This window comes from Tenrec ecaudatus, chromosome 10, assembly GCF_050624435.1.
Source record: "Tenrec ecaudatus isolate mTenEca1 chromosome 10, mTenEca1.hap1, whole genome shotgun sequence".
Lineage (NCBI taxonomy): Eukaryota > Metazoa > Chordata > Mammalia > Afrosoricida > Tenrecidae > Tenrec > Tenrec ecaudatus.
Window position 1 is genome coordinate 78,288,204 of NC_134539.1, and position 13,316 is coordinate 78,301,519.

At 55.3% G+C, this 13,316-nt stretch overlaps 1 protein-coding gene across 1 annotated transcript in view; it reads right to left on the reverse strand.

The window, feature by feature from the left end:
• Positions 1-13,316, reverse strand: part of LRRC8A (leucine rich repeat containing 8 VRAC subunit A) — a 33,267-nt gene that overhangs the window by 9,288 nt on the left and 10,663 nt on the right. Inside the window, exon 3 of the mRNA XM_075560670.1 lies at positions 1,063-3,227. Within this exon, the coding sequence (XP_075416785.1) occupies positions 1,063-3,219 (2,157 nt within the window). The 5' untranslated portion in view covers positions 3,220-3,227. The remainder of the gene's footprint in view (positions 1-1,062; positions 3,228-13,316) is intronic.

A 13,316-nucleotide genomic window follows, 5' to 3' on the forward strand; every position in this document is an offset into this window, starting at 1 on the left:
GCTACCTAGATTGCTGCCTGTTGTGGGAGGATTCAGCGGGACGGTGTCTCGTACCAGCCACAGGGTCACACAGACTGAGAGAGTGACAGGAGGCTCAGTAAACAAATGGGGCTATGTTAGCACTACTGCCTATGATAGGTGTGTATGGGGGGTGTGTGTGCCAAGGTGAGGGTGAAGCAGGCCTCCCCCCCTTCATCTCCCAAGCCTGGAACCACCCCGAACCACCAGCACGCTGCCTGTCAGTCAGGACCCGGGAGCCGTGTTCTCTGAACCGACAGCCTCTCTGGGGGTTCCTAGGCAGGGCTGGGCAGGGTGGGGAGGGGGCCCTCCTGGCCGTTGTGCTTTGTTCCCCAGACCGCAGAGCCATGGGAGAGCCTGCCCTTTCCAGTCACCAGTAGTTTTGCAGGTACGGCCTCCCCTCCACCTTCCCAAGTTGCCACCGTGGTTTGTCGCTGGTTCTCCAGCAAGGCAGGTGACCACAGAGCAGCCCCCCCACGCGAACTCTGTTCTTCACCAGCTGTAGACACCACCTGACTTCACTTCAGCAAGCCCGGCTGCCTAGTTTCCCCAGCTCTGCTGGCCCCAGGATGGCCCCTGGGCTCTAAACCCTGCCAGGGGCCAGCAGAGGAAGCTAGCCTCCAAGCTCTGGCCTGGCTCCTTCCTTCTCAAACCCAGAGAGAGAGAGAAGGATCCGCAGGCTCCTCTGCACATGCACATCCTGGCCCGCAAGGATCATGGCTCCAGGGGCAGTTTGGTGGGGGGCCCAGTGGCCGACACCATGCCTGCTGGCAGCCCTCCCCCAGCCAGGACAACTCTGCAGCATTCTGTGGCAAAGACTCAGAATAACTGGGGTGCCCAACCCCGGAGTTTTTGATTCAGCAGGCCTGGGGTGGGGCCACTGAGTGTGTAATTTGAACAAATTCCCTCCTGGGCAGTTCGGAGAACCACAGGTGCAGAGTCCGGACCCGGGGGCATCGGACAGCTCTGAGCCACTGGGCACCACAGAGTCCTGAGCAGTCTCCCTCACCAGCCCCTGCGGTGGGCGGTGGCCAGGTCACTCACCCGATTGGCCGTGACGGCCAGATTCTGGAGGTTCTGCAGGAGGCCGATGTCGGCGGGGAGGAAGGTCAGGTTGTTGTGGCTGAGGTCCAGGTAGCGCAGCTTGCGGCAGTAGAAGAGCTGGGTGGGGATCTTCTCGATCTTGTTGCGGTTCAGGTAGAGGCGCTCGAGGTTGGTGAGGTTGCCGATCTGGATGGGGATGTAGGCGATGTGGTTGTACCACAGCTTAAGGCAGGTGAGGCGGTGCAGGTGCTGGAAGCTGATGATCTCCTCAATGGTCTTGAGGTTGTTGTCCTTGAGGTCGATCTCCTGCAGGTTGTGGAGGCTGAAGATGGAGTGGGGGATGCGCTCCAGGTCGCAGCGGATCAGCTCCAGCTCCGTCAGGTTCACCATCTTCTTGAGGCTGTTGAGGACAATGAGCTTGGTGCCCTCGTTGTTGACGGACAGCTTCTGCAGGTGCACCCCCACGTCCGTGACCACCTGGGGCAGCTTGCTCAGGTTGCTCTTGAGCCGCAGCACCTTGAGGCGCTTGAGCTCCCGCAGCCCATCGATGACGATGTAGCGGTTGTTCTCGGCACTCAGGTTGCCGGTCAGGTGCAGCTCCTCCAGGGTCTTCAGGCTGTAGATCCACAGCGGGATCTCTTTGATGTCGGTGAACTTGATATGCAAGGCCCGCAGGTTCTCTCGGAGGAAGGCCAGGGCGGGAGCCTCGATCTTGGCTGCCGTGTGGTACAGCCACAGCTCCTTGAGGCCCGTGAGCTGGGCGATGCTGGGCGGGATGGTCACGTCAGGGATCAGCTCCAGCTTCAGCACCTCCAGCTCCACCAGGTCGAACACCGTGTCGGGGATGCCACTGAGCATGAACAGGTGCAGCTCCAGCTTGTCCTGCGCGTTCTTGGTGAGCCGCTGCCGCAGCTTGTCCAGCGTCCACTCGTTGTTGAGGTTCAGCTGCCGCAGCTTGTTCTCACTCACCTCCGACAGGAAGACGGCGAAGCGCTTCGAGTAGAGCGGGTCGTACTGGTCGATGAGGTGCAGCATGAAGGCGAAGTCATTCTTGACGTCGGGGATGTCGCTATAGCTGCTCTCCTCGCGGATGGACTCGAACGAGTACTTCTTGAGGGAGCGCCGCAGCATCCACCCCAGCGTGTACATGCAGATGAGGCCGTAGAAGATGACCAGGCTGATGTAGAAGGAGGCCAGGATCTTGAAGAGGGTGGCAAGCGGGTGGGCACAGCGGTAGGTTCGGTAGCCCGTCAGGCTCTCTATGTCCACGGTGCAGTCCACGTCGAACTTGATGTTGTGCACGTAGTAGACGGTGTAGCAGATGATGAGGATGAACTTGATCACCTTGATGATGGTCTGCCGCATGTACAGGCGGTACACGATGTCTCCTTCCTCCACGTGGGTCCGGAACTTCTTCACCTTCTCAAACAGCGCCTTGGCCTGCTCCCCCTCCTTCTTGTCCAGCACGCCCGTCTCCGAGCGGTCCACAATGCCCTGCTCGATGCGCGACTTTGTCCGCTGCAGCATGGGCACAGTGGCCTCCACGTCCTCGCTGACCGTGGAGGACTTCTTGTCCATGGAGCCGTTCATCTTGCTGAAGGCCGGCTTGGGGTCACTCTCCTCCACCACGGTCTCGGACAGTGCTCGCGTGGTCCAAGGCGAGTCGAAGCACTTGAGCAGGATGGACACGAAGTGCTCCAGCTTCGAGCTGGTGCGTGGGAACTTGAACCAGAAGTTGCTGCAGGCCAGGAAGATGAGGGTGTGCAGGAGCACCAGGTAGGGGAAGTACTTGGCGAACCAGTGGAGCCGATTCTCGTAGCACACGGCATCCACGTAGTTGTACTGGTGCCGGTCCAGGTCGTACCTGATACCTGTGGGGCCGGCGTCAGGGGCGGGCAGGATTGTCGCGTTGGGGTAGGTAGGTTCCAGGCTGGGGGCTGCCCAGCCCCGGAATGAGTCATTGCAGGAATCCTTGGTGACCCACTTACAAGGCAGGCAGATCATCTTGTCCTGGGTGACCTGCAGCGTCCCACCAAAGACAGCAATCATCAGCATGACGATGGAGATGTAGTCGGTGAACACGTCCCACCACGGTTTCAGAATCCGGTACGCAGGTTGCGTGTCCGCAAAGTAGCGGAGCTCTGTCACTGGAATCATGGTTCACCCTGAAAGGGACCCACAAGCACAGGTTACCACGGAGCGCCCTGGCTCTCTGGGGAACCTGTGGTCAGGGAAGGGAGACCGCTGAGAGTCCTAGCCTTGCCCTTCACCACAAACCCTGTGGCCACCTGCTGGCTGGGAAACCACCATGGGGGGCTGGGGGCAGTAAGAGGTATCTCCAATTAACAAATGAAGGCATGCTGGGAAGTTGGGTCCACACATTCGCATCATGAAGGCGGCCTCTCCGTTCTCCCAGCCCGCGGGCCCCTCACACTAGAATCTGGAGCTCCTTCCAGGAAGCTCATTCGGGAATTCCTGCCTTTTAAGTCCTTCCTATTTTTGATCAGATTGGCTCGAAGGTCTTGTTTGTAACTCCCAGTCCACCCGGGAACAGGATGTAGACATCCAGTCCATCCCCCGCCCACCCTCGCCAGGGACCCGAGGGGATTTCCACACCACTGGAGAGAAGCAAGCTGCAGGCAATCGGGTGAAACCGAGAATGACTTTTGAGAAAAGTCTACTGAGGTGTGGGTGCTAGGCTTCTGGGGCGTGGAACTGGACAGACACACACAGGGCTGTCAGGATGGGCGCCTAGGGGAGTGAGGCAAACAGAAAGCAGACGAAGTAAGACCACTCTCCACCCCAGATGACCCACTGGCCCTGCGCAGGATGGAACGATGTGTCTGTGTCTGTACACAGACAACACTCAAAGTCAGCAGTGGTAGGAGCTAACAGAAGAGGTCTCAAGTGGATGTCTATCAAGTGGATTTGTGTTGCGTGGTTTCAGGGATATGATTGAGTGGCCAAGCTGGGGAACACTGAGAGGGAAGCCGTATTCAGAATGCCTCCAGCCAGTAACACCCAGGTGGGGTGCGGCAAGACAGACACGAAGGAAGGAATCACATCCGCCTGGGCCGCCTCCACGGCAGGTCAGGCGGTCTGTTCTGGAGGCTGAGGGCACACATGGTCACCAAACACTCTGAAAGGCTTGCAGAAGCCCAGGGACAATCAAAGGAAGTCCCTGTAAACACAATCTAGGGTGAGTCATCCCTCTGAGGAGCCCTGGTGGTGTGGTGGCTGCGAGCTGGCCTGACTAGCCACAAGGTCAGGGGTTCTGATCCACCAGGTGCTCTGCGGGAGGCAGGGAAAGACGAGGCTTTCTCCTCCTGTCACCAGTTACAGCCTGAGAAACTCACAGGGGCAGTTCTGCCCTGTCCTAGAGGGCCCCTATGACTTGAAGGCAGGGAGTTTGATTTGGGTTTAACAGCTGGCTAATCTGTTTTCTGTGTATTAAGAAAATGAGGTGGTGATTTTACGGGACATCCTGCTTCGTGGGCTAGAATGCAGATATCTAAGACTGGGTTCTGGCAAATGCCTGCCTCTCCGGGGAGAGGAGGAGGCAGTGTGCCTGGGCTACGCGCTGGACAGGCCACCGCATTTTGATGACTGCCAATGGTAACTAACTACAAATGCTAAGCACTGCCCATCCCCAGCTTGTCTAAGAAGGCTGGGACAGCCCTGGACCTGGACCGCCCCAACCCAGGGAGGTGGAAACAGGTACTTAACACCTTTTGCCAAACACCCACCAGGGTCAGTGGGAGTTGCTTGCCCCAGGGGCTCTCGTGGCACCCTTCCCAGGGCCTGGGGGACATGGGCTGTCTTCAGTCGCCCACCGCATGTCACTCTGTGTCTCCAAGGGCGAGTCCACGTGCTCCCTGCTGTGCGGGGCTTAGCCCTACACGCACACAGGTGGGGCGGAGAGAAACCAGGCACAGAAGTTGGGCCTCCCTGCCCCCTCCCAGGGCTAACAGGTCACTGAGGGGCCAGCAGACACCACCACCGGCCCTAGGCTGGTGGCTCCTGTCCAAGGGACAGCCCTCCTGGTGAGGCCAGGCTTTCCATCCACCCCCCAGGAAGGCCTCAGGCCCTCTAATGACCAACTGGCTCCTCACCACCCACACTCCTGGAAAAGTGGCACCGGGGTGGGGGGCTGCTGAATCACGGAGCCCGCCTCCAGCCCAGAGGAAAGGCGCCCTTTCCTCACTTCCTGCCTCCCCGGGTGGAGGGTGGAGAGTAGAGTGAAGGGTGGAGGGTGGAGGATGAGGCAGGAAGGGAGGCGCGCCCAGAGGAGCCAGCCTGAGGCGTGTAACAGCCTGCCTGGGAGTCCCCGTAGGAGATGGGCAGGCCACTCATAGGCAGGGTGCCAAACATTTGGGTGGGTGTAGTTTATGACCAGACAGGATGTAGTGACACGTTCACTCATCTCAGAGGAGGGAGGGGGGAGCAGAAGTGTGTGGTGTGTGTATGTGAGTTATGTATGTGTGTGGATGTGTGTGGTGTGCATGTGCTTGCATGAGTGTGCTCACGTGTGTGTGCATGTGAGCAAATGTGTGAGTGTGGATTGTCTATATGTGAGTGTATGGGAGTGTGGATGTGTGTGAGTGTGAGTATGCTATATGTGCGAGTGTGGATGTGAGTGTGTGTGAGCCACAGGCCAGCTGTGTGTGAGTGTGTGAGCCACAGGGAGCAGCCCATTTCCTCACAGTGCTGACTTCCTGACCCTGACTCCCTCTGGCTCCGAGGTGGGACGTGACCACAGACACCCCTAGGATACAACTCGCCCGAGGGAGGGAACAGTCCATTCTCTTCGGTGCACCTGCCTCTGACCCTGGCCACCCCCTCACTCTGCTCAGCCCTGAGCGAAGTCCTGCATGCTGGTCCCCAGTGGGGGTGTGGGAGGGTGGACCTATGTCAGGGGACGGGTAGCCATGGTGACAGCAGAATGGGCTTAGCTTTCTGCTGGGAAGGGCCCACAGAGAAGATCACCTGGTTCACTGGGGCAAGAGGGGTGGGGTCAGGGGTAGCACTGGGGCAGAGGTCAGGAAATGGGTCCAAAGCAGAAGGGCTTCTACCGTTCCACTTCCTGGTGTTGAGGGCAATGTACCCAGGCCCTGGGCTAACCCTGGACCTGCAGAGCCTGGGGACTTCTTGGGGTAGTGCTGTCACAACTCCCACCAGGCAAGGGGGCACGGGGGCCCAGAGAGGTGAAGAACAGCGCCAATATACAAAGCTGAGACACAGCAGGGCTGGGATCCCCTCTAGCTACACCCATGGGCCATCTCACCGCCCCGCCTGGATGAGATGACGGGCAAATCAGGAAGGTGTGCAGATGCCAAATCCAGGGCTTTAGTCCTCAGGAGTATCAATCCCAGAAGGGCCCCCAGTCAGACCCCCAAGAGGAAAAGGCCAGGTGCCTGCCTCCCTGCATAAGGTGGCCCTTGCAAGAAAGAGGTTGGGAAGCCAGTGAAAGTGCTAAGCACAGACAAGCTGGAGACCTAGCTGTGACTTCACTGTGTGCCCCTGAGCTCTCTGGCTCCTCCCTGGCTCTCAGCCTCAAGCTCTTAGCATATAAGCCCAGTGACTAACTCCCAGGTCTGCTGGGAGATCAGTGGGCTGTCACACTTGGGGGGGAGCACAGTGGAGGAGAGGCCTTTTAAGGCCATATCACCTGGGGCAACCATCTGCTCCCTGATAAGAAGGAACTGCATGCAAAACCTAAACCCAAACTCCCTGCCAAGGAGTCGGTGCCCACTCATGGGGACCCTACAGGCCAGGGCAGACCTGTGAGGTTCTCAGGCGGTCACTCTTCACTGAAGTAGAAAGCTCTGTCTTTCCCCCTTAAACAGCTGGTGATTTTGAACTGTGGACCTTGCAGATCGCAGCCCAACATGTAACTACTCCGCCACAAAGGCTCCTGAAGGCCAAGGGCAAATGGTCAATAGATCCTGAGCACCTGAGGGGTTAGGGGAGGGCAGGATATGGGCCTCAGGGTGTAGTACAGAAGAGGGGCAGAGTCAGGTTTCAGGGGGGTGTGGTGCTGAGGGAGGAAGCTGAAGTTCTGGGTCCCTCCCTGTTCCTGCCCAACCTTGGGGACCCTGAGGGAGGAAATGAGCCAGTTACCAGTGCAGGGACCCACCCAGAAGCAGGCTGACCCGTAGTGAGCCCCTCTGCATGAGCTCCCCATTTAGGGATTGACAATGCACCTGCTAAGCCCAGAATCTTCCAACAAGCTCAGCGATGGCCAATGTTCCGTCCTATTATATAGGTGGGAAAACTGAGGCGCGGGGAAGAAGTTGTGTGTCTGTAAGGGAAGGGGGTATAAGAGACAGCTATCGTGAGGTACCCCTGGCTGTGGCCAGGAAAACACAGAAAGGGGGGGGGGTCTTCTGGCCAGACAGTGCATTTGTCCCCACTGGATTTGCTTCCACATCAGCACTGCCTCCTAGCAGAGGGGCTGAATGGCTTCCTACTCAGGGCCTCAGTTTCCCCCATCTGACAGAATGGAGAATGTAGACAGGCCCATATTTTATCAAAGGTGGGCCTAAGTACCAAAGTGTGGGCCTGCCCCACCCAGACTCCACGCTCCCTGAGACGTTGCAGCAACCCCCACCCCAGGTCGGACAGCAGGGCTCTGGCCCCAAATCCACCACCACAGGCGCCCCGTCTTGACTGTTCTTGCATGCAGCTCAGTGCAGACAAGGAGGCACTGTCTGGGAGCTGGGTCACCTTCCCCTATTGGCACCTTGGCCTTCCCATCCATAAAATGGGGAGAGGAACAGATGCCCCCACCTAGCTCTCAGGACAGCAAGATGACAGATATGGGGCTTCCCAAACCACTGAGCAGGGGGAGCATGCCTGGAGGTGGAGGCACAGGCCAGCGCTCAAGGTGGTCTCTGTCGGCCACTCGCAGACAGGAGTGGGTGACTTCACCTCTCCCAGGCTTAGTTCCCCATGGGTGGAATAAGGCTTAGAGACAGGTCCTGCCTCTGGAGTGCTAGACCAGGGCCGGGAACACTGGGCACAGCGTGTGGCCGGCTCAGTGCCAAGGCCTGAGGGGTAGGGGGCAGCGGAGGGTGTGAAGGGCAAGCCCTCCCCAAGCCTTCTGGTCTCCAGCGGGTTCCTGACGACTGAGCAACAAATGCGCACCAGCAGAGGAACGACACTCCGAGGGAAGGAGAACCTAGGGTCTCTGGGCCCTGAGGAAGATGAAGTAGTGTGGCAGAGGCATGGCGGTGACTCTGCATCTGTTACCATTTTGGAACACAAGTGGGAAACAAAACCATGCCAAATGACTATGACCCCATGTTCTCCTAACCCTTACCCTCCCTGCACTCAGGAGTGGGTACCTCTTGCAGTGAGCTGAGAAGACAGAAATCTAACACGGGAAATGCTGGCTGACATTTTTGCCAGCATGCAGTGGACGACAACAGTGCAACACTGACAAGGTGCCCTTGCGAACCTCTGAAGAAAAGAGTGGAAGACCTGTCCTCATCCTGTCCCTCCCACCTGGGGTCGACGCCAGGAGAGGGAGTCTGCCCCAAGGCAGGCACACACAGGACTTAAGCTAAACTCAGCTTCGGGGGAAGGACAGTCCCTCGGGGGTGGGGACTGGACTTGGCAGGAAGTCAGTCGGGTGAGGTGGGGTCTCTGCCCCAAGCGATGGCCCCTTTGGAGCAGATCCTGACTAGAAGATGACGAGGAAAGACTCAGACCAGGGTGGCTGGAAAAAGGGTGCCTGACTTTTTCCTCAGGGCTCCAATCTAGCTACGTCTCCTCCTTCCAGAACTCCTACATCCGTTCTCTGGTGGCGTGCCCTCCTGCTGGTACTCAGGGCTGAGGAGTCAGTTGTGACTCATGCAGACCCTACAGGTCAGCTAGAACCACCCCTTTCCATGGCACGCCTACCATCTTCTTCCCAGAGTGACGCATGGTTTCCAACTGGTTGGCAGCAAACACACGACCCACTACACCATCCGCACTCCTGGGCGCCTCTCAGAGGTCAGAAGGAGCACTGACCAGGGAGCTCGGTGGCGAGTGGATCAGGCCTGAGGCTGCTAAGCGCAAGGCTGGCAGTTCAAATTCACCAGCTGCTCCGTGGGAGATGTGGCTGGCTGTTCCCATGAAGAACCAGTCTCAGAAACCTTCAGGGGCAGTTCTGCTCTGTCCTAGACAGCCGCAATGAATCCATCTCAACACGATGGCCATGGGTTTGGTTCTGAAGTGGGAGACTTCGCACTCTCCCCAAGAAAAAGCACCGGAGGTGGTGGGCCAGAGATCACAAAGGGTGGGGACGGAGCCTGGGCGCACAGCAGGACACAGGCGGTTTCAGATTTGTCTCAGGTCCCTTGCTTGGTCAAAGGCCAAAATGCAGACGCGGAAGTCCTGCTGAATGGAGCTGAGTCTGAGAAAGGGGAAGTCTGAGGAAGGAGCACAAACTCCGGGGAAACTCGAGGAGAAATCCACCACAGGAAAGTCTGTAGTGGCCCTGTCTGTGCTCCGGGCAAGCGGAGAGCACCCATCCAGACAGGAGGGAAACGACGCACCGAGGGGCACACTCACCGGCATTAAGAACATGCAAAGTCCTGTTGTCAGCAGCTGTTGGGTTGGTTCTGCAGAACAAAGCACCACCCATTGCTGCAGCCACTGTGTTGGTCAATCTGTCTCCTCAAGGGGACCCTCTTTCACGCGGCCAGAGGGAAGACTTTTCCAGGACTGGTCTTCCCTGGTTAAGTACGTGAGATGATGTGTGTTGCCATCCTTGCCACCAAGGAGCACGTGGATTGTGCGTCTTCCCAGGCAGATTTGTTTGTTGTGTTGGCAGTCCAGGGGAAGGCGACACAACTAGTAGGGCAGTGCCCGTGCCATAAGTGAAAGCACACACACACACACACACACACACACACACACACACTGAGAGAATCTTAGCAGTGAGATTAGGCCGGTTCTTTCTTTCATTTTTTAATTTAATCATTTTATTGGGGACTCCTCGTACAACTCATCAAAATCCATATATCCATCCATGGTGTCAAGCACTTTTGTACATTTGTTGCGATCATCATTCTCAAAACATTTGCTTTCTGCTGGAGCCCTTGGTGTGTAGGCTGGCTTCTTTTTAATAGTGATTGTCACTTCAAACTTACTTCTACCTTTCTATTATAAGCATATGTTATTCAAGTAATTTCTAAAAAGGGATTTTAAAAAATTGCTACTTCAAAGGATGGAGAAGAGCTGAGAGAAGGACAATGGAGGAGGCCTCTCACCCCCCGACCTCCAACTCCACTCCACGCCACAGGGTCCCAAACAGTCCGGTCCTGGGACCACCGAGATGTGCAGACCAATGGGCAGAGTAGGGAACCCAGAAAGAATGCATCTACATGTAGACAACTGATCTTGGACAACGGGAAGAAACACGTTATAGAAGGGGGTCTCTTTAACAGGCGGTGCTGGTAAAACTAGCGTTCCATGTGCAGAAGAGGGAAACAGGATCCATACCTGCCCCCAGGGGCACGAACAAACTCAAGATGGATCCAAGACCTAAATGCAAACCCCAGATCATCACTGTAAAAATAGGGACAAGCAAGCTACAAACTACAAAAGCAGACTCTAAACACAGTAACACACACACACATAGGTCAAACAGGTGACTGGGACCTCCTCAAATTAAGCCACTCTGTGCGTCAAGACCTCATGGAGAGCAGAAGAGAAGCCCCAGCCTGCGGACACGCTCTTGGCAGTGAAGTGCGGGACCAAGGGCTAATCTCTGGGATCTCTGGGAAACTGCCACGCCGCAACTAGGAAAAGACAGAAATCCACTCTAACAATGGGCAGGGGACATGCACAGATGGTTCACCAAGGCGAGCTTGAGACGGAGACCAAACCAACGCCTGGCCTCAGCTGTGATAGCAGAGTTACAAAAACCCCCAAACAGCACCAACACTGGGGGGGGACGGGACGGGGACTGCGCCTACACGACCAAGGTGCAAAGTGCATGGGCTTCCTTCCTCGACACCTGGGAACAGAAATACTGCAGTGTGACCCAACAATTCCTCTACGTGTACATACACGAAATAAGGAACTCCGCGTGGACGGATGGACAGACATCTGCACATCCACGTGCACTGCAGCAGCACTATTCACAGTGGTAGGAAGCTGGGACCAGCCTTGGCGCCCGTCAGCAGAAGAACACACGAGTTGGTCCACGCACACCCCGGGCACTACGACGACGCATCACTGAGGGGCAACGACGAGGCCGCCAGGCACCCTGTGCTGAAAGGCCACGTATGGGATGAGACCGCATGTAGCAAGTCGACGCACGACAAAGCAGACTGCAGCCTATGCGAGCTGGGAGGCAAAGGGAAGTAACAGGTTAGACCAGGGGTTGGCAAACTGTTGAGACAGAAGCGCTAGTTCTGCCCCTCACGACGATTTAGAAATTATTTGAGAGCCATATATATATATACACACACACACACACACACACACACACACACACACACATACACACACATCATTTTATTGGGCGCTTGTACAACTCTTATCACAATCCATCCATCCATCCATCCACTGTGTCAAGCACATTTGTACACCGGTTGCCATCATCATTCTCAAAACATTTGCTTTCCATTTGAGCCCTTGGTATTAGCTCCTCATTTTGTCCTCTTCCTCCCTGGCCCCGCTCCCTCACAAACTCGTGATAATTTATAAATTATTATTATTTCGTCATGTCTAACACACTGTCTGACGCCTCCCTTCACTCACTTTTCACAAACAAATCGCAACGATCTGAATAATATCCTTTAGAAACGTACAACTTTGCTGCCTGCCTCTGGCTCTGGAGCCACAGTGCGTCCTGTCAACCCTGGGGCTAAAGGGCAGACAGGTATTAGCCTGGGTGAGGGGGCAGGTAAGACCCTACAAGAGGGAGGAGGGCCAAAAAAGAGAGAGGGGGTGGAACAGGGTAAGCCATTGGAAGGTCTAATGAGCTCAAAGGTAAACTCCCATCTAACTCACAATAAAAAGCTTAAAAATATAGGGCAATTTGGGAGAAGGAGGAGGAAGGAGGCACCTATCAGACACTGAGACAGACATCCTAAAGCGATTGGAATTTAGACAGTGTCGTGCTGACACAGGGCTAGGTGGAATTACTGATGAGTCAAGAAGAGACCTGACCTCACCTTTATTACCTTCTTGATGAGTCAAGAGGAGACAGCCCAGAAAACAGACCTTCACATTTCTGGAAACTTACTACAGGGCTTTGCAGGGCAGGAGGGGAAAGGGGTCTTCCAGAAATGCTGCTGGTCCCCGTTAGCCACATGAAAATAAGTGCATGGCTCCTTCTCCTTCTTGTGGGAAAACAGACACCAGTGAATTAAGACAGAGGCATCACTTGGAAACACTTACCGGGAAATCCAAGAGACTGTGTTGATGTCTCCAAAATAAGAAACCGTTTCTTACTTTAAAAAGTACATGCCTTTATAGGAAAAGATTGATCTATTGCTCACCTACCATTTTAAAAGTATGCCCATCTGGAGACACGATAAACAAGCAAAAAGGCATCAGAGACCAGGAGATAATTCACAATGGGCATAACCACCAAGGAATTCAAATCCAGGCTAAGTAAAGAACTCCTAAAAATATAAGAAAGTATTAAAAATATTTTTTAAGGGGGGGGGAGCCAAATACAACAGTAGGCAATACACAGGGGAAGCACACATGGAAATGCATGTATGAAACCACTGGTAGCCTATTGGTACTTTGGGAATGCATACTACAACAATCAGATATCCTTTTATCCCCTCCACGTGAGGAAAATGTTGGCTTCCTGGATGAGGGGCTAGGGTGCACAAACCCGAGGACTCAGTAATGTCTCTACACACATGTACAAGAAGTCACAAACACATCAGAAAAGCAGAAACCCACCCACAGGGACAAAGATACAGAAACTGTCCTAGTCATATCACGATGCTCGAAAACGATGCAAGGTCATGAACGTACAACTGCCATCAGCATGAGTGAACCTCGGAAATCAGTGCTGAAGCCGCCTCCCCAAACAGAACGATACACAGACACCCAGCGACAGTGTTCTTTACAGCCATGGAGGAACTAAACACACATTTGGAAATCACCAAAATCAAGAGAGGTTTCCTCTAAAAAGGGAAGAAAATAGAATTGGGGAGGAGGTGTCAATTATCTAGGAAATGGTTTACACACACACACATCATAGTCTGGCTACAAAGGTATCTGTTGTGTAGTCC